Source organism: Coturnix japonica, unplaced genomic scaffold, assembly GCF_054131305.1.
Source record: "Coturnix japonica strain WE unplaced genomic scaffold, WE-NBRP24 Scf080, whole genome shotgun sequence".
In the NCBI taxonomy this organism is placed as follows: domain Eukaryota; kingdom Metazoa; phylum Chordata; class Aves; order Galliformes; family Phasianidae; genus Coturnix; species Coturnix japonica.
In genome coordinates, this window is record NW_028188983.1 from 303,127 (window position 1) to 322,283 (window position 19,157).

At 50.2% G+C, this 19,157-nt stretch overlaps 1 protein-coding gene across 2 annotated transcripts; it reads right to left on the minus strand.

The window, feature by feature from the left end:
• Positions 1–1,591: 1,591 nt before the first annotated feature.
• LOC107325785 (keratin, type II cytoskeletal cochleal) lies at positions 1,592–19,086 on the minus strand. Of its 2 annotated transcripts, XM_015886941.3 has the most exons (9): positions 9,320–9,788; positions 8,417–8,625; positions 6,399–6,459; positions 5,948–6,043; positions 5,059–5,223; positions 4,806–4,931; positions 3,704–3,924; positions 3,139–3,173; positions 1,592–2,743 (listed from the first exon to the last, which is right to left on the minus strand). In XM_015886941.3, the coding sequence occupies exons 1-9, from the start codon at positions 9,707–9,709 to the stop codon at positions 2,571–2,573; spliced, it is 1,476 nt and encodes a 491-aa protein (XP_015742427.1). In that variant the 5' UTR covers positions 9,710–9,788; the 3' UTR covers positions 1,592–2,570. The 2 variants fall into 2 exon arrangements, 1 of the variants encoding a protein (XP_015742427.1); XR_014941413.1 differs by lacking the exons at positions 1,592–2,743; positions 3,139–3,173; positions 3,704–3,924; positions 4,806–4,931 and adding exons at positions 9,962–10,136; positions 17,273–17,439; positions 19,036–19,086 and having other exon boundaries at positions 5,071–5,223; positions 9,320–9,839.
• Between the last annotated feature and the right edge of the window lie 71 nt (positions 19,087–19,157).

A 19,157-nucleotide genomic window follows, 5' to 3' on the forward strand; every position in this document is an offset into this window, starting at 1 on the left:
TGCTCTGGTACCAGCTTACAGCCCATACTGCACTGTAAGTGCTCCATTATCAGAGCACAGAGTGTTCCCTTCCCCTTAGCAGAGTCTGGGGAACCTCTTTTCCTCTTCACCAGGCTTTAGAACCACATCAAGTCAATTAGGTTCCCTTGGTGCACCCCAGGACCCACAACGGCTGCTGGAGCACCCTTAGTTCAGGACTGATGCACATTTCACATGCTCATTATCCACCTTAATCACTGCTGCAAAACAGGAGGCCAATAAATACATTCTCAGTGCTGGGGTGGGCGCTGGGTCACACCTGCCTCCTTGTGGAAATGCAAAAGCTGCTTCTGAATTACAGCTCCTGAATGCAGCAGGAGGCTCAGGGCACACCTGGCTTTGCACTGATTTAATAAGGTTAAATTCCAACCAGCCCCAGATGAGATCCAAGGAACACGAGGTGCATCCATCCCCACGGCTTCACATGGACACGAAGCACCTGAAGGCTGCAGATCCCCTTCTCCCCAGCACTGAGCATTGTTCTGCAATGTGGGAGAGCTGCAGCCACACCTTCCACATCCCCATACCCAGATCATGGCTGCACACAATTCAACAGCAGGGTCGGAGCCTCCATTCCCAATCAGGTATCACAGAGCCATGCAAATGACAGCAAGCAGCGGCCTCCCCTGCCCAAAAACCATCCGTGCAAGGCTGTTCTTTGAGCTTTTTGTTTCCATTTACTCCAGGGGATTTCTTTTTGCGTTTCACTCCCTTGGCTGTGACAGGAAAGCATTGAGCTGGGTGTGCCAGGCTGATAGCACGGCTCTGCTGGGCACATGGGGAGCTCCCCTCCCTGCATTAGTGCCACGTGTGCTGTAAAACCACACAGCCAGGCTGAGCACAGAGAGCTGGGATGGCAGGGTTGGGTTTGCCACAGGCACAGCATCCGCCAGGCTTTCATGGTGCTGCAGGAAACAGCTTTTCACATTGACTGTGAAAGTGGGAAACATTCTCTGCCTGGCCCCGTTTCCATCCCATGGGATGACATCTACAGCACTAGGGGTTCACCCCACATCTGCTCACCTGTGCTGTCCCAAAAGGAGCAGCAAGGAGTTGTCCTGGTGCAGATTCATTCTGCTGAGTTTTGGCTGCCTGCAAGCAAAGCATTTATCCCCAAGTTTGCCTCCTCTCTGCTCAGCATTCGGTGCTCAGAAAGGGGTCGTTCCCAACTGGTTCCAGTTGTGCTGAGGGCCGGGCTAAGCCAAACAGAGGGAACAAAAACAACCCCGTCACCCTAACGCCCAAACCCAATGCAAAGCAGGGGAATTAATTCAGCCAGGGGTGAGACTGCAGGCAGCAAACCCCAAATCCTCATCCTGACCACAGCGCGGCACAGCTCCAAGGGACACAGGCTGGAGGGAGAAGAGGACTGGGATGCATCTATAGGCTCCTGAGCAGCAACACAGCAGGAACTCAGCTGGGACTGAAGAAGCACAGAGCAGGGCAACTTTATTAACGGCCTCGTGGCAAACTCCCAGACCACAAAGGTATAAAACATCAAGCAGAGATTCTCTGTTTAGGACACGGCAGAACACACAATGCAGCGATTCCATGCAGTTTCTTTGACTTGTTTATTTAAAAATCCTTCCTACCGCAGTAACAAACCATTTCCCCGGCGTGTTTAGGTTGAAGACTCATTTTGGCAGGAATAAGGAGTTATTGTAATGAAGCATCAACAAAACACGCTATTTCCCCAGTGGTAGGAGAGACCCCGGATATCACTAGTAATGCTCTGGAATATAGGGTAGTAAACAGAGGCACCCAAGGATGGGGAGTGTTATCTCCCATTTCAGTGTGCTGCTTGTAGTTTTAAGCTATTTCCATACCCTTTAGGCTTTGGGCTTCTGTTAAGAAGTCAGACTGGGTGAGTTTGAGAATTATTTTGTTATACAGAACCTGTAAAGGAGATCTGTCTGCATTGCCTTCGGTAAGAAATTAGCTTCAATCAGACCGGAATTGTCCAATTCCATTTGTGAGCCAATGTTTAAAGAACATAAAGGAGAAACCCAAAGCGGTTTCACCATTTTTTCCCCCCCTGTCATATTTTAAGAAAACCCCAGACTGAAATCTCAATCAGGGCTAACATTTCTGTGCAGCCCAAGGGAATGAAGTCTTCCAAATCATATTCAGAGGGAGATAATCTTCTGGGCTCTTTAGTAAAACCACAGCAGAAATGTGGAAAAGCTTGCCACAATGATTGCTTTGCCCTTCAAAGGGTGAAAGCCAGCCCTGAGCAGGGGTACCAAGCATACAAGTAACAAAAGCATTATCCTGCCTGCTTCCCTGGAGGAATTTCACCCTACAGGCTTGAACCTGCTCTCAGTGGAATGGCTCCCTCTGAGTTCAACAGTGCAGGATCAAGCCTTAGGTGTGATGCAGCAGGGTCAGGTACTCTGGTATATCTTTATTCCAATTCATTCATCACTGCAGAAATGTTGCAGCCAATTTGTCCTACGAAAGGCAACCAAACTTCTCTTTCTGTGTTTTCCCTCCTCCCGTGTCGTGGGTACCGCTGGGTTCCGTTCCTGCCTTTATTTCCTGAAGCTTCTGGTGGATGAGGTCGTGGTGACGCTGTAGGATTTGGTGGAGCCCCCCGAGGAGAAGCTGAGCCCTCCGCTGCCCATCCCTGCTCCCAGGGCAAGGCCTCCACGGACCCCTCCTCCCAGGAATCCACTGGATCCACCACCGGTGGAGGTGACCATGGCTGTGGCACAGAGAGAAGCAAAGCAACCATAAGCATTTGGGACGCCCTCTAGCATCACTTTTAAGCTGGCTTCTAATGCAGGCACTCATCTTTCTCTCAGCTTTTCTCCATACAAAAATGGGATGAAGGAGACAAGGGGGAGAGTCGATATTTCCCCATTTTAACACCCATACAGACTCCTTCATTCATTTCCCTATTCATGCAGATGAGTTACAAGTGAAATCTGCCATGGAGCCAACAGCACTATCAACTGTTGTCCTGGGGGGCTCCCATTTAAGAAGGGGTTAATTAAGGCAGGGCACTACAAGGCTCCTGCATGCAGACCCAGCTGATCCCATCTGTGTTTCCCATAGAAACCATAAGAGTAACCATTATAAATAATAAAATCGACTCACAGATGTTGACGCTGCCAACTCCATCGCCAGCCAACCTGTTGGAGCAGAAAAACACAAAGGCAAAAGGGAAGAGAACGGGTTAGACTCTGCATTACTCAGTGTTCCCCCAGGGCCTCAGTGCTGGGGATGAAGACAATGGCAGTGAGTTATTACTGCTGCTGTAAATAATTCAGACAAGATAAGTGTGCCATCCAGCGCTTTGTTCTGGCCCTACATTTACAAGCTCTGTTATCACCTGGAGGGGAGGTGCTGAAAGAGCACAAGGAACTTTGGCTTAATTCTATGGGGATTTAAGCCACTTGGAAATCTTCTTCCACATCCTCAAACGTACAAAGGAAAGCAGCACATATTTCCTTGTATGTTATCATCAAACTATCCACTCTTCCCCAGAGCCTGACAGTTTGGCTCTATGGCCAAAGCACATTCAGAACCAAAAATCAGTTTAAAATGCAAGGCTTTCTCTTCCAAGATTTCATCTTCCAGCAATTGGAACTGGGCCCTCATGATGTCACCACGAACAAAGGGTTGGATCCTTCATCATGTAAACCCCCTGGGCAGCACCCACCTGCTCTCCTCGCCCTCCAGCAGCTTCCTGTAGGTGGCAATCTCAATGTCCAGGGCCAGCTTGACGTTCATCAGCTCCTGGTACTCACGCAGCTGCCGGGCCATGTCCTGTTTTGCCTTTTGCAGAGCAGCCTCCAGCTCCTCCAGCTTTGTCCTGGCATCTTTCACAGCCAGCTCACCACGTTCCTCAGCTTCAGCAATGGCAGCTTCCAGCTTGGCACGCTGCAGTGACAAAGCACAGCATGTCAGAGGGCATCTCACCACCCATGAACTTCGGCCATCTACAGGGCAGTCCACCTGTGGTTCTGCAGAGCTCAACAAGGATGTATGGCTCCTTCCAAGCCATACAAACTCACACATCCACATTTTTGGGGTCACTGGAGGGAGTTCATCAGCCTAATGCACACACACCAGTGCCCCTTGCACACCCAGAGAGCTCCATGTTTGGCAGGAAGGGCTCACAATGAACATATGCTTTATACTCTCATTCATTATTCAGGGAGCTGCACTGGGTCAGCTCGTTGCTCGTAAATGTATGTGGAAACATCCCTGCCCTGAAACCAAATAAACACAAATGGATGAATCACAATGGCTTATCTCCAGCCTGTGGACTGCTGGTTGTTCACAGCCAGCCTTCAGCCCCAAAATGGTCTGAGCCATGCACTGTTCTGGCTCTCACCAGCTCTACTGATAAAGCGATAACCGCCTCTGGGGAAAGCAAACAGAACTCCCATGCAGCTAAAAAATCCTTTTGTGTGCCCAAACACGGCGTTCCCTTCTGCAACAAGGGAGTGGACAAAGATCCCAGCAGCAAAAGGGCACAAGGAACAAGTGCAGCTGAGCAGGCTGCTGCCCTTTGGAAAGGGCTCTGCATCTCCCCACTTCTGCACTCCCAGGGCTTTATAGCTCAACACCTTTTCTGCACCCTGTTACTTATATCTGTCCTTTTTTTCTCCTCCTGCAGAACTGATGTATTCCAGAGGGATGGTTGCAGCCATCCCAAACTGCTTCTAACAGATGCTGCCTTAAGCTTTGTCCCCTGGGTCCACCTGCTGCTGCTAAACCCAAAGCTCTGCAGCAAGAGAACAAGGGCAGCTCCTCACCTGGGCCTTTGCATTTTCAATTTCACCCTGCAGCCTCTGGATCACACGGTTTATCTCTGTGATTTCATTCTTGGTGTTGCGCAGATCATCCCCGTGTTTCCCAGCAGTGACCTGCAGCGCTTCGAACTGCAACACAAGGAAGATGAAATCAGACCAGCAGCCCATCAAGGGTTAAAACCTCTCCACATTCATCATATGTAGGAGAGATGGAATAACAGAAGCTGTTACTGCCTTTCTCTCCCCCATAACTTACCTTGCTCTGGTACCAGGACTCAGCCTCTGCCCGGCTCCTGTTTGCAATATCCTCATACTGTGCTTTGACCTCTGCAATGATGCTGTCCAGGTCCAGGTTTCTGCTGTTATCCATGGACAACACCACGGAAGTGTCGGAGATCTGGGCCTGCAGCTCACGAAGCTCCTGTGAATCGCATTAAAAACAATACTATTAATCACCGATAAGGGCCTCTCTTTTAGAAGCCAGTTACAGAGAGAATCTTAGAAGAAAAGGGAAGCAGATAAAAACTCGTTGAAACCATCACTAATTAATAGGAAACCAACTGAGTCACATCAATCGTGCAAAGCACAGCCACAGAAAGGGAGCCACTTCTTATCACTGCAGGTTGAGAGCAAGGTTACATGACTCCTCTCCTGAGATAAGACATGAAACACAAGAAGCCTGAGCATCAGCTCCTCAGCAAAGGGCCAAATTCCACCATCTTACACAAGGGTGCAATGTGCGTGCTTGCATCAGTCTCTTATCTTGTAAGTGATGCCGAAGATAAATGAGACTGGGGCAAGGAGCTTCCCTTTCTCAGACAGCACAGAAACACACACACCAGTACTTCATACATTGCTTTTCTTGCTTTCACGCTAACTGCATAAATAACTAAAGCATGCCCTAGTTGTGTTTGCAACTAAACCAACTCACATCCCAGACAGGGAAAAACTACTGTGAGAGCTCACAGAGCCTGTGCTTCATTTGCAGCTCAGTTTTGCTTACTCGATCTCTCCACTACCTTTCTTATCTCTGGCATAGGGATGCTCCCAGGCACCAATAGTGGTGCTGTAATAGCATAGTGATGCTCCCAGGCACCAATAGTGGTACTGCACTGCAGCACCCACAGGAAGCAGAAGGGCCTTACCGCTTCATAGAGAGATCTCAGGAAGTTAATCTCATCTGTCAGCGCATCCACCTTGGCCTCCAGCTCCACTTTGTTCATGTAGGCAGCATCCACATCCTTAAAGAGAGTGACAATCCAGTTAATGATGGAGTTTTGGTGACCAAGTCCACCCAGACTTTGCTGGCTTCAAAAGCAGCCGTGCACCCAGCAGGCTCCCCACACTACCTGCTCTCCATCCCTCAGCCCCCCAGCACGATAACCTAAAGCAATACACAGCCATAATGCATGAGATGCACAGGAGCTGCTCCTCCTTCCTTGTTCCTACAGCAACCCTGGTGCTCACATAGAAGCAGGAATGAGAGCTGCAGATGGGTATCCAGACAGAAGGGCAGCAAAGGGATTGGAGGAGCAGAAGGGGGAGAAGGGCTGCACCCAGGTTAGATCAGACCCAGCTAATATTCAAGGCTCTCACCTTCTTGAGCACCACAAACTCATTCTCTGCTGTCGTGCGCTTGTTGATCTCATCTTCATATCTGCCAGGAGAGAAGGGAGCAGTTAGAGCCTGGGTAAAAGGAGGCAATGACTCAGTGAAAAGTTACCCAATTCTGCTCTCTCTCTCCCCATTTCTTCCCACCAAATAAATAAAAATACAGAAGAGATGCAAACATTCAGCACATTCATCTGCACTGATCAAAGGGCTGGTAAAGCTCTGCTCACTCTGCACTTCCTTACTCCAGGCATCTGAGCACACTGTGCAAGTGACAATCACACCTAAGATTAACCTGCTCTAAAGCCCCACAGACTTCAAGCATTGGCCACATCCCTACTTTAAGTGTCTGACTTGAGGTGCAATGGCTTCAGTTCCCAGCAGACATAAATCACGCTGCATTGGCTTTATGGATTGTCCTCACAGATTTTCAACCACCTCCAAGCCTGGCTCTCACAGTCTGCTTCAGAGCTGTGTACTGACCCCAAACAGCAAGAACCCACTGTGTGGATCCTATAAGTCATCTAAGGAACAGAGCAGGAGCCACTTTCACCAGCTGCTTTGAAATGGCTGCTGGCAAAGTTAGATCTCTGTTCTATTGACACAACCCTTGCATGGCTAACTCTGCAATCTGCCTTCCAAAGCGTGAGCTAGTTGAGTTTTAAGCCTTCATGTAATACCCCTATTGCTCTGCACTGGAAGCTTGCCCATCCACGCTGGTACAAGCAGGTGTTGTCCTTTTGGAGGTCAATGAACTGCATCCGTTGCTATTGCAGAGCACTGCACAACACGGATGCTGCACCTGTGCTGCATACACATAATGGAAGGGAATCAGAGCCTGGACTCTAGCAGAGGTAATCAGAGAGGTGCACAAATAACACAAAATAAAACCCAGCACCGCTTGTATTTTTAATAGAATGGTTTCTTGAGCTCTATTTGCAGGGGGAAGCTCTGCAATAAATCATTTCCTAACTCTATAACTCCCATGGAAAGCCCAGCACAGCCCACGTGGGCAGCACTACCCAGAGCATTCCAACCCTTGCTTACTTTGAACCACACCCTGAGTTGAGGCAGTGACCAAATAAGGGACCAAATTACATCCCCTGGAGCCTCATGCGTATCAACCTCCTCCTCTACCTGAGATACAGGTGGAGAACGGCTGTGTAAATGTATGGAAATGAGGCAATAGGCACATAAGGGGCTACTCATGTTTTAGGTATTTGACTCAGGAAATGAGATTTTCTTCATATCAATGGGGAGAAACAGATTCTGAATCTCAGTTACCAAATCCAGCATCTCAGGCTCCTCGTTCCTGCTTCCCTCCCCATATGGGGTTTTGCTCCCCAGCATGGGAGAGATAAATAAGCACCTGTGCACCTTGCATTCATGTGATATGCAGCTAAAATTGGGGCTCCCTGCTGCTGCCATGCAGAGAAACACAGTGCAAGTGTGGATGAGCAGAGAGTAACTGAGCAGAGCTGGGAGGACATCATTCCCATGCTCTGCCTTGGGAAGTGCTGGCTATTGACGTTCCCTAAACACACCCTGGGGATTATCAGATGTTTGTTTTCAGTTCCTGCTCCATCCAGTTTGCCAGCTCCCTCTTTTCTTTCCTTTCAGGCATTTCCCTGTAGGGCTGCACTGGGCACAAAGGCATTTTTCTTTATGGCACTTCTCACAAGTAACGGTGATTCAGATAGAAAAACTACTAAAAACCAATGCAAGTCACCTGCTCCATTGCCTCCCCATGGAACAAGAAGCAGTTCACCCACTACCTGCAACCTTCAGAGCTCCTATGGGGCTCCTATAGACCCAGCCAGTCCAACCCAAAGTAGGAACTGATCCCTGAGGAGGCTGCAAAGCAAAGCCATGGGATGGAGCATGTAACCCAGGCAGCTTCTTGGATAGACCCCCAGCAAAAAACAAATCACCCTCCCTAGCAGAGGATCCTCTACCAATCTAACTGCTCAGCTGTACCGTTAGATGGTTGGATTATACATTACTTGGCCTTGAAATCCTCAACAAGATCCTGCATGTTCCTCAGTTCACCCTCCAAACGCCCTTTCTCATTTAGCAACCCATCCAGCTGCCGCCTCAGGTTGGTGATGTACGCCTCAAACATGGGGACGATGTTACTCCGGGTGGTCTTTTGGTCCTGGAGAAGACTCCATTTGGTCTCCAGCATTTTGTTTTGTTGCTCCAGGAAACGAACCTGCCGAGAAACCAAGGGGTCATTTCTGAAAGGATGGGGAAAGTGGATGGGGAAGCTGACACTGCAGAGCTTGGATGCTGGGGGACGCGTGGGCTGTGGATGGAATCTGAAGGATTCACTGCATTGATGGAAAGCACCTAAATTCTACAGGGTGATAAAGACCAGATGGAGCACGGCCGCTCTGGGGTTTGCCTTACAGCTCTGAGGCTTTGTTTGAATTAAAGATAAGGAGATTCTGCTTGCGTGACGCACTAGAGAAACCATCCAGAGATCACAGTGTCTGCCAATTAAACCCAACTCCACAGCTGGATTCCTAACATTTTGAGGATGCCGGAGCTGGCTTACAATGCAGGGTCCCAAGTTGATTGGTGGGAGATAACAGAGCTGCAGAGGTACAGGGCAGTGCAAACAAACACAGCAAGCCCTGACTTACATCAAAGCTCTGTTCTACCAGGTCAGCTCCTCTCCAAACAGCCCCCTCCTCTGATTTGCTGGTGTGTGTGGGGCTGTATTGCCAGCTAAGTAAAGGGGGTGCAAAGCTGGCCTAAACAGAGCAAAAACCTCTGCAGACAGCAGGGATTTAATAACAGTTATTAAATCACATCAGGTTGGTGAAGCCCCAACCCCATTCACGAACCCCATTACGTGAGCTTTGGGTCAGGGCCACTTTCAAGCCCAGCGCAGTCAGTCTCACCTTGTCAATGAAGGAAGCAAAGCGGTTGTTGAGGGTCTTAATCTGCTCCTTCTCCTCCTTGCGCACCCGCTGGATGTTGGGGTCGATCTCCAGGTTGAGGGGGGTCAGGAGGCTCTGGTTGACAGTGACCTCCTGGATGCCCGCCCCGGGGGTGATGGCCCCTCCGAACCCCATGCCGTAGCCGTATCCAGAACGAACGCTGTAGGAGCTGCTGCCTCCAAGGGAGATCCGCTTGTTGGCAGAGCCCAGGTTGTAGAGGCTGGAGCTGCCAAAGCCCCCCGCCTTGCCAAGGCCACCACCTCCACGGACAGAGGAGACGGAGCTGACCCGAACCTGGCTGACCCCTGGGACGGCCACAGAGCGAGAGCTGAAGCTGACGGAGCGGGACATGGCTGCAGCGGGTCCTGTGATATCCCCTGTCCTTAAGCCTGAGGGTAGCTGAGCTGGGAGACCAGGGCAGGGAGCAAGTGAGCTCTCCTGCCTCGCTTCCCCTTTTATCCGTTAGGAGAGCTGGGCTTGGCTTGAGGGCAAAAGAGGGATCGTTTTACTGCCTGCAGAGCTGGGTGTGCCTGGCAGCCCTCCCACCCTCCGTCAACCTGCTGAACCCGAAGGGAAGGGCTGGGGAAGGGGGACAGGACACACCTGGCGCCCGGTGCTGTGCTCAGAGCTGGCTTTGTTCCGCAGCTCCCCGTGTCCCTGCCACCAGCACAGATGAGGGATGTGAAGCACTGGGCTCATCCGAGCAGAGCAGAGGTGCAGCAGGACAGGGCTGGTCCCCATTTCCTTCTCCATTCCTCCCTGTTTGCATGAGGGGATGCTGAAACGAGAAGAGGAGGAAGATGCATTGATTTCCCACTTGTTGCATTGCAGGCAGCGCCCTGTGAAGCAGCAGAGGGGAGATAAGGGGCTTCAACACAGTTTCAGGCACAGCCAAGTTTGATATGAACCAAAGCCAGCTCACACCATACACTGCCCAGCCAGCCTGCCCTATGCAGAACAAGAGATGCCACAGCTGTACCTGGACGCAGCATTTTTACCATGTTAAAAGTGCTTTGTGTGGGTTGCACCTTGCAGGTGGAAATACCCAACATGTCAGTGCAGACTGAAAAGGAATCACAGAATCGTTTGGAAGGGATCCTTAAAGACCATCTATTCCAACTCCCCTGCAATGAACAGGGAACATACAGCTCCATCAGGCTGCTCAGAGCCTGGTCCAGCCTGGCTGGAGGAAACAGGACAGATTCCAGCTTAAACTCCAGGGCTCCCACGTAGAAGTGGCAGTGACACAAGGAACAGTTTTACAGGCTTTCTGCATTTTTTCGTTGCCTTAAAGGGATACACATCTTTACTACCAGGTCATAAATCCTCCAGTCGGGCCGGAATGTGTCACCCCTCATATCTTCCTCCCATCAGGATGCTGAGATAGAGCCGGCTCCATTTCTGGCCACAGCCTTCTCCAGGTATGTGCTTCCTTCTTCACAGGGAGAATGTGAGCTGGCTGCATATCCCAGCTACCAAAAGGAAATGCTCTTTTCAGAAAGAGAAATGGAGCCTGACAGAGACAGATGAGGTGAGATCCCTCCCTGTGCCATGAGAGCTGCTTCACCTTTCAGCAGCAAAAAGTAAGATCCACTGAGTGCAAAGCAAACTTTCATGTTCCATACAGCCAGCTCTGCTTGACCTGATGCAGAAAGGACGGGGTTCGTTGCATCTGTATGCAGCCACCTGCAAGGCAGAAGTCTCCAGCTGTGTTACTTGGCTTTGGGTCCTTCCGAGCACACAGAGAGGCCACTTTCCTCCAGGTTGTCCTAGGGAGCTGAACTGGAGCTGAAAGTGCCACTTAAGGGCCCTGCTTTGGCAGGAATAACCTGCAACAAGGCAAGCTCTAACTGAGGATTTTATCAGGTTTGCTTTCCAGCCTCAACCGCCCTGCATCAGCAGATGGGATTTTTGCACGAGGCAGCATGCAAACCAGCAAGCAATCCAGCCAGCTAAAATACAACTCGTCTGCCAGATAAACTGTCATAAAGGCAAACCTGTTCCCAGCAACCTCTGAGGAAACAACTGTTCGGTGGCCAGAGAACTGAACTTCACCCTGCTTTGCACTGTCAAGGGCCAGAGCCACAAAAAAGCCATTTTTCTAATTGTAACTAATTACCACCGTGCAACATGACCAGTGGTAAGTGAAGATGAGTCTGTTGAGTTGGTCTTCCCAAGTTGCCATACTCTGTTCTGTGTCATTACCAACCCATGCCAGTGACCCCCATGGGATTGGGGTTTGGTGATACAGAAGACATAGTATGGAGTGGTTAAACACCCTCTGTGGAACTGAGTGCTTGGACACTGTGACCACCCTGTGTGGTGTCACAGCAAACCAACCCTACCCACCTCAACCAACCCACAGAGCCAATAGGTGACAAACCCCTCCACAAAACCTACATCAGATACACCACATTTTCAGTCCCAGCCCTGAAAGCACAGAAGAACCCCATCAAATATGGCCACATCCTGATGGAAGAGGAAGAAGTCTTTGCAGTTGAGCAAAACCACGTTAAGAAGGTCGGTCTGCTGTTTCCTCACGCTCAGTCGGTATCCGTGGGCTATCTCTTGCTGTGTGTTTAGACTGCAATGTTTGCTTTGAAAGCTTTCTGGAGCTGGGAGTGCCCTTAGGTTTTGTGTTTGCACAGCACAGTCCCAGTTTGCGATTACTGCTCCAAAGTGCTTCGGCAGTGAGTCATTTATAAGTGAGCTCGCATCCTAACGACAAGCAGTTTTTTGGTGGTCTGATAACAGGGGCCGATCGTGCAAGAGCACAACACAGCACTCATGGGACCAACGGAGAATGGCACTGTCAGGCTGTAATTCATTATACCAATGCCCAAATGCCATGCCAACGCTGGTGCTTGCAGCCATAGAGCTGCTATGCTGGTGGTGATATTCCCATACTGTGATCACTGCTCCCTCTTCTCTCCAGCTCCTAGAGGAGCTCCTGCAATAAACATCTGCAGCTCCTCAGCTATTGCTATGAATAGTGAGAAACTGCTCCAAAGGGAGCCAGTACAGCACCTATGGTTTGGAGGCAGTAAGAGAACATCTGCAGTGTGATGTATGAACACACAGGCTACGTCAAGACAAAGTGCTTAATTCACATGAAGGATGACTGAGTTGTACTTTCCGTGTCACCGGGGCAATAAAGCTCAATGCAATGACACAGCTCAACAGCACAGTATCTCAATGACAGGAAAGCAGCTTTTCCAGAAGGCTGCTGGTTCAAAGGATTCAATGTTCCAGAGGTTGGTACCTCAGTACAGCTCATCACCTTCCTGCTGTAACCCAGGGCCCCACGCCTAACTCAAGGCTGTTTAATTCATGTCTCTGATATTCTGTCACTGCCCATTTCTGAAGAACTGAAGCGGTTCCCTTGAGCTTCGTATGATCTCCCTGTTAACTCACACTCATTTGGTCTTATAAACTGAACCTTCAGAATCCAGAGGCTTTTCTGGAAACCTTGAACCCCTGCTGTGGCCTCTCTGCTCCATGGAACCATAGGATGGATGGAAGGGTCCTTCAAGATCATAGAACCAGGGGATCGTTGGGTTGGAAGGGTCCTTGAAGATCAAAGAAGCACAGAATCACAGCATGGCTGGGGCAAGAAGGATGTCAAAGCCCCTCCAGCTACACCTGCTGTCCTGGACTGGTCCAACCCCTCCATCCCAGCTACCCAGGGTCCTATCCATGGCCTTGAGCACCCCAAGAGCTCAGTCACCCCCATCTGTTCCCATAGCAGAGGCATTGCAGCCTTTGAGCATCCCTCATGGCCTCCTCTAGCCCAGCTCCAACAGCTCTATTCCTTTCTCGTGCTGGGGTCCCCACTTTGGATAACATCACAAACCCACCCACCAGCATCTCCAGGATCACCTCAGACCACCATAAGCAGCTGCTGCCCCTGCAGTCCTCCCCCCAGATACTTCCCATCAGCTCAGCACAGTGACATGGCTCCCCAGCCACACAGTGCAGCCCTGTGCACCTCCTGCCCTGACTGCACCCAGAGCACCGCAGCTGCTGCTATGGGAGCTGCGTTGCCATGAGCTCCTGGACAAACAAGCAAACCCAGCCCATGGGATCCGTCCTGGGGACACAGTGCAGCGCAGCTCCGGCTCCCCATACCTGACGCATGATGCAAGCATTTGAGCTATGGACTTTCTTCTCTCTCCAGCCTCCTTAACATGCACTTAAAGCTGTTTTTTTCCCCTCTCCCCCAAATTATGAGATCTGATGATTACAAGAAATCACGAAGGAATAAGTATAAATATAGCTGTAATTATGTATAACCGTAATTACACGGATAATTTTTGACATGAAAGTTGAGAGCCGATCCCGCAGCTGAAGCCTGAAGGAAAAACAAACAAACAAACAAAGCCACAGCAGTTTTCCATCCTGGTGGTGCCAGGCTCAGCTCTTCTGGACATGGCACAGCTCAGGAGAGAATGGAAAGCCCATATTTTGTCCCAACAAAAATCACATGTGAGCTACGAGCCCGGCCCATTGCATCTCTGCATCAGTTTCCAATGGTAGAGCTGAGTTCTGTGAGTACACCCACAGCACAGAGTGGGGCTGGAGCAGACCAGAGTCCATCTATCTCAGCCAGTAACACAGGCTGGGCAGCACACAAACCCAGGGCAATTACAACCATCCTTCCAACCACACTCCTGCAGCTTAAATTGCATCTTGCCCAGCACATTTATGCTTATGACCTCTCTCCCCATTGCTGGTCCGTTCCTTGGGCCAACCCATTCCTGCCACCGCAGCCTGTGGCAATGAGATTGCACAGATCTCCCTGTATTCCTCTTTTAATTGACTCAATTGCAAAGCGAAGCGCGCCATTCACGGCAGGCAACGCAATGCAATGGCACTCTGCTTTACTACGGGAACTGTGGGCCTGATTCATGTCTAGGTTAAAGGATAATGCCATCGTAACTGGAGCCAAGTGAATGGAGCGGGGAAAGGAGTGATCATTGTGCACAGTCATCAAGAAGAAATGCCCTTATCAAAACGCTGCTTCAGACACAGCTTGGGCAGAGCCAACGGCACAACGCCAGCTGACAGCAACTCATCCTCCACCTCCGGGTTCAGGAGGGATTAAGGACTCCCAAAGTACCGAGCACCCAACAGTGACAGCCATCCTCATGCACCCTTGTTTGTACAGCCCTTGGCACAACGTAATTAAGGACAACGACTGGGTGTCTTAATAGCTGCCACAAGACAAACAACCATCTGCACCCCCGTGGCTTCACGGAACAAAGCCGCTCGGCAGCCTCTGGCCCCAGTTACGAATTCTGAAACCTTTTGCAAAATCAAAGCTGTCCAAACAGACTCGTTGCCTAATGAACCCTCCTAAGGAAGCAAAATAACGAAGAGCAACACAAATCTGCATGCAGTATTTTCCAGATAAGCCGTCCTGCAGGCAGGAAGTCCGTGGGAGAGGCAGAGCTGCACCACCTCCCTAAGCATATCGCTCATCGCATCAGCTTGTGCTTCAGTCTTTGGGACGAAAGACTGCAAAAAACTCCATCAAATCTGGGGCCAACTGTGCTGTTCCAAAGGGCAGTTTGCAGCCGTTGGGTTTCTGGAGCTTTCAGCCCTATTTTTGGACCATCAGAGATGCTTTGTGAAAGGCAGAGGAGCAGAAAGGTGGGGAGGGGGGGGTTGGGGCTGGGCGAAAGGGAGGGGTAGGATCTCCCTATGGATGAGTCACAGATGAAAGACAAAGGTAAATAACGTTCAAATGATTAATTGGTTATGAGTGTTTTATTACGGCTGTAATCGCGGAGATGAGACAATAACCTTTGCCTACAGAGGTGCCAGTTCAACTCTCAGAGGGATATAAGTGCTTTTTCCTAGTAATATATATATATATATATATATATACATCAGTATATATAGTAATGTATATACTGATGTAGTATAGTATATATACAGTAATATATATATATATATATATATATATCTACGCTGCTGTTTATCCCCCAGAAAACAAACCATCCCGCATAATGACACTCCAGCCTCTGCTTTTGCCTCTGCTTTTAACCCAGCACTCCCAAGCAGCAGCTTCTCAATGAACTCCATAAGGAAGGTGCATCCCCTCTCTCTCCCTTCCTCCGGTTCTTTTGCAGCTGGGGGCCGGGTCTCATGTTTTCCAGTAAGAGCAAAGTGCAGAACCAGCAGCCTTGGACCCTACAGAGCCCAGCCCTGGTGCTGATGGCAGCAAAGGGTGGGGCAGGGCGTCACACAGCGCCGCAGTAATCAATGCATTAGGCGGTGACAGTAGTAATTAGGATCAGAATTATGTCCCCAGTGCCCACGCTGTCTCACACCAGGTCTGTAGGAGGGGAGGGATTATCAGGTCCAGCAACACTGTACAGAGCCAGAACTGCTGCTCAGAATCAGCTTCTCCAAACCCAAATCCACCCAGCCTCCTCCATATACCCCCTGGCAAACCCCAAACCCCCCCCAGCCATCAGCATATGAGGACCACAAATGAGCAGAAATGGGCCAAAAAGAAGAGCTATGTACTAGGAGTGAGACTGCTCCCCATGATGCTGATGATGCTTCGCTCCTGCAGACACTGTAGGTTCCACGGTCCCTCGGCTGCAGCAAAAAGGTTGCAGAGAATTTCAGCCAAAATAAAGACACCTTTAGGGCCATGCAAGGCAGGGCCAGGCTCCTGGCTTCCTATGTTCACCAGGTATGAATCAGCCGGGTAGAATTTGACCTCAGGAATTAAACTTGGGGTGAATCAGATCGCGTACCAGATTTCAGCAGGATTACAGGCTTCCTCCTGGGCTTAGCACCAGCCCAGTCCCGACAAATGCAAACACGTGCAGACACACGGGGCTGCTGCACGTGCATCCTAACTGTCCTCCTGAAGCTGAGGCCGTGCTCACTTGGGTCTGTGCAACACGCATGTCACAAACCTGCTGAGCTCACTGCCAGATCTGCAGACGTGTCGGCTCCTGACAGCATGCTGAAATACCCAGGGGGTAACCCAGCACCAAAGCCATGCCTGCAGCAGCTGCCCCTTGCAGCAATGCAGTGCTGAGCTGCAGCTGAGCACCCTGTGTTGTGCAGCTCTCATTCATTGCAGGGATGCATCTTGCAGAGAGACAAGGCATCCCCAAAGCCATCCTACCTCTGTACCATCAGGGTATTTTGGCTTATACCTGCTATCACCCTGATGCCTTGGGTGCCTTCTGTCTCCCAATAAAGATGTGTATTTTAGCCTCAAAACCTAAACGTTGCAAAACAGGTACACGGCCTCATAAATATCCTCACAACCTCATTACCAGCTGAAGGCTCGCAGCACCCACTGAAACACAATACATCATCATTTATGCTGCAAACCATGTGAGAATGACACACAATGCAAAAACAAAATGCCTAATTAAAAGTGACACAAGAGCACAGAGCCAGATCGTAATCAGAGCGGTGGATGCTGGGTGCTGCTTAAAAGGAATGAACTCAACTTGCCCAAGTGTGGATTGAGAAACACCAGGCAGTAAATCCTTGCACTGTGTGTCTCATTCATGTTCTTCTGACATGCAGGGACAAAGAAAAGAGAAACCATTTGCCAAATAACAGGACGGGGTTATATAGAGCCAGGCAACCTTCAGGCTCTCAAGTGGGCTGAAAGACACTGGGACAAGCTGGGCTGCACAGCAAAGGAGACAAGCAGGCTCACAGACTTCACCTGATAGCAAAAGCAGCGGTTTCTGAGATGAAACCAAACCCCTTTATGCTGGAGATGATAAGATGCAGCTGCTTGGGGGAGAGCCTCGGGCACAGACAGTATCACCCAACCACTGTGGGAAGGGAAGAGGCTGCAGCACCGGAGCAGAAATGAGTGATGTCACCAGCACTTAATTAGTCCTATTTTATTCTTTTTTTTTTCAATACCTGAAATTTCCTGGAAGCGACGTGAGCAGCAGATGGGCTGGAAGCCTTCCTGAGTGCAAAGCAGACTGAGCACGTCCCATCCTGCCTCCCAAAACCTCCTGTAAATTCTTTGCAGGTGACGTCTCTTCTGGGGGAAGTGATTTCAATGGCACCAAGAGCTTCTGCTCCTGCAGTAAAGGCAGAAATCAGAGAGGAGATTAAGGGGGCAGTGGGCTGGAAGGAGGAAGGGGACATGGACAGCTTTGGGCAGGCACAGAAAGGAGTGATGTCTTGGTGGACCAACCCCACCTCCAGAACCAGGAACTGCCCCATGGCCGCAGTATCAGCCATTCCCTTGCAATGTGTCACTGGGCTGAATACACACAGCTCCCACTGCAGACGCTCCTCGCGTGCCCGGCGTGGCCCAAACGCGTCCTGCTGACCCACTCATTACCTCCTCAGCCCCACAGCCCTGTCCTTGCCTTGCTTAACCCTAATCGCTCTGATTCCTCGAGGCAAGCGCTGATTTGCTGCTTATGCTTCATACATTACCCATACTTAATGAACAGCAATTACTTAGGGAGCTTTGATAAACGAATTATTCTTCTGTGCATGTACTTATCGAGCCAGTAACCCTACAAGGTGCATTTTCAAACAGCTGGGATAAATCTCCATGCACTGAGGGAAGTCCAGGTATGTCTGCACAGAGGTTTAAGCATCCCCAGGTGACTCTGCTGTGGTTTAAGTCACCCCATTCCACCCTCAAACCTCAACCTACCAAACAACCACACTGCAGACTCCAGGAATTCATTGCCTTGCTCCAGATGCCCCCACAATGGGGGATCCTCAGACCACTCAGCATCTTTGGATGGTGACTCCTGCATCCCAATGGATCAGGAGATGAGCAGGACCAGGAATACCACCATGGGAGCAGGAGGACACAGCAGTTTGCCTGGAGGTGGCCAAAGCTTTCATCACATCCTTCTCATTGACACTCCCCTCTCTTCTCCCGTCCTCTTTCAGCTTGTTTTGCCATGCAGCCAAGTAAGGCTGGCACCTCATCTCAAAGCCAGGTTTTGGAGAGCAAGCCTGCTCCAAATTGAACCAAATACCTGGCCAAGGAGGAGCATCAAGAACATCAGCAGGAAGAGGAGAAACAGCCTGACTCAGCACTGCCTCTCCCATAGGGCAGGGAGGACAGCAAGGGAGAGAAGCATGCAGCAAGGCTTCAGCTGCCACCGTGCAAAGCAAATCTCCATTCTCCATCCTTGGAAGGACAACACAGGGTAGCATTAAGGGCACCCAAAATACCAAAAAGCAAGCAGCAGCATCTGAGGATCGAGAGAGGCTGCTGGGCATTGCCTTGGTTAGACTGAAATTAGGGTTTCCTGGGATCCAGCACTGCCTTTACATAAAGGTGCAAGTTTCAGTCCCTATCTCACTCCACTGCCTAATGTATTACAATTAAATTGGGCCACAGTGTTCTGTTTTGGATCCCAATCCTTCCGTGCTGGGTGAAGCCATTTCAGCCAAAACAGATACACACTTAGGCTGGATCCGGTGTTAGAAATGTCATTTCAAGGTAATGATAATGGGGGAAAGGAAGAATTGATACGTGGAGGAGAAAGCAGTAGGAACAGATGCTCAGGGAGATGTGGCTGCTGATGCAACGAGCAGCAGTGCTTTCTCTGCAGCAGCCCTTCCCGGGACATTGCAAAACAGAAGCATGCTAACATCCAGCCCAGCTCCAAGCCGCTGTTAAATGCAACCAGCAATGGAATTACCTCCTTCCCCTTGGAGTGATCGTTCCTAGGAGCCATCACAACGGCGCTCAGCACCAAATGAAGCAAAGAACCTGCCAGGTGACCCCGTGGCCTGATGCTAATCAGGAACATCCATGTGCCTG

Excerpts from the sequence above, each read along its gene's own strand:
- LOC107325785 (XM_015886941.3), bottom strand. The coding sequence starts at position 9,709 with ATGTCCCGCTCCGTCAGCTTCAGCTCTCGCTCTGTGGCCGTCCCAGGG. Across the intron at positions 3,925-4,805 it reads TTGAAAATGCAAAGGCCCAG|CGTGCCAAGCTGGAAGCTGC; the intron begins GTGAGGAGCTGC and ends TTGTCACTGCAG. Across the intron at positions 2,744-3,138 it reads AGTTGGCAGCGTCAACATCT|CCATGGTCACCTCCACCGGT; the intron begins GTGAGTCGATTT and ends TCTGTGCCACAG.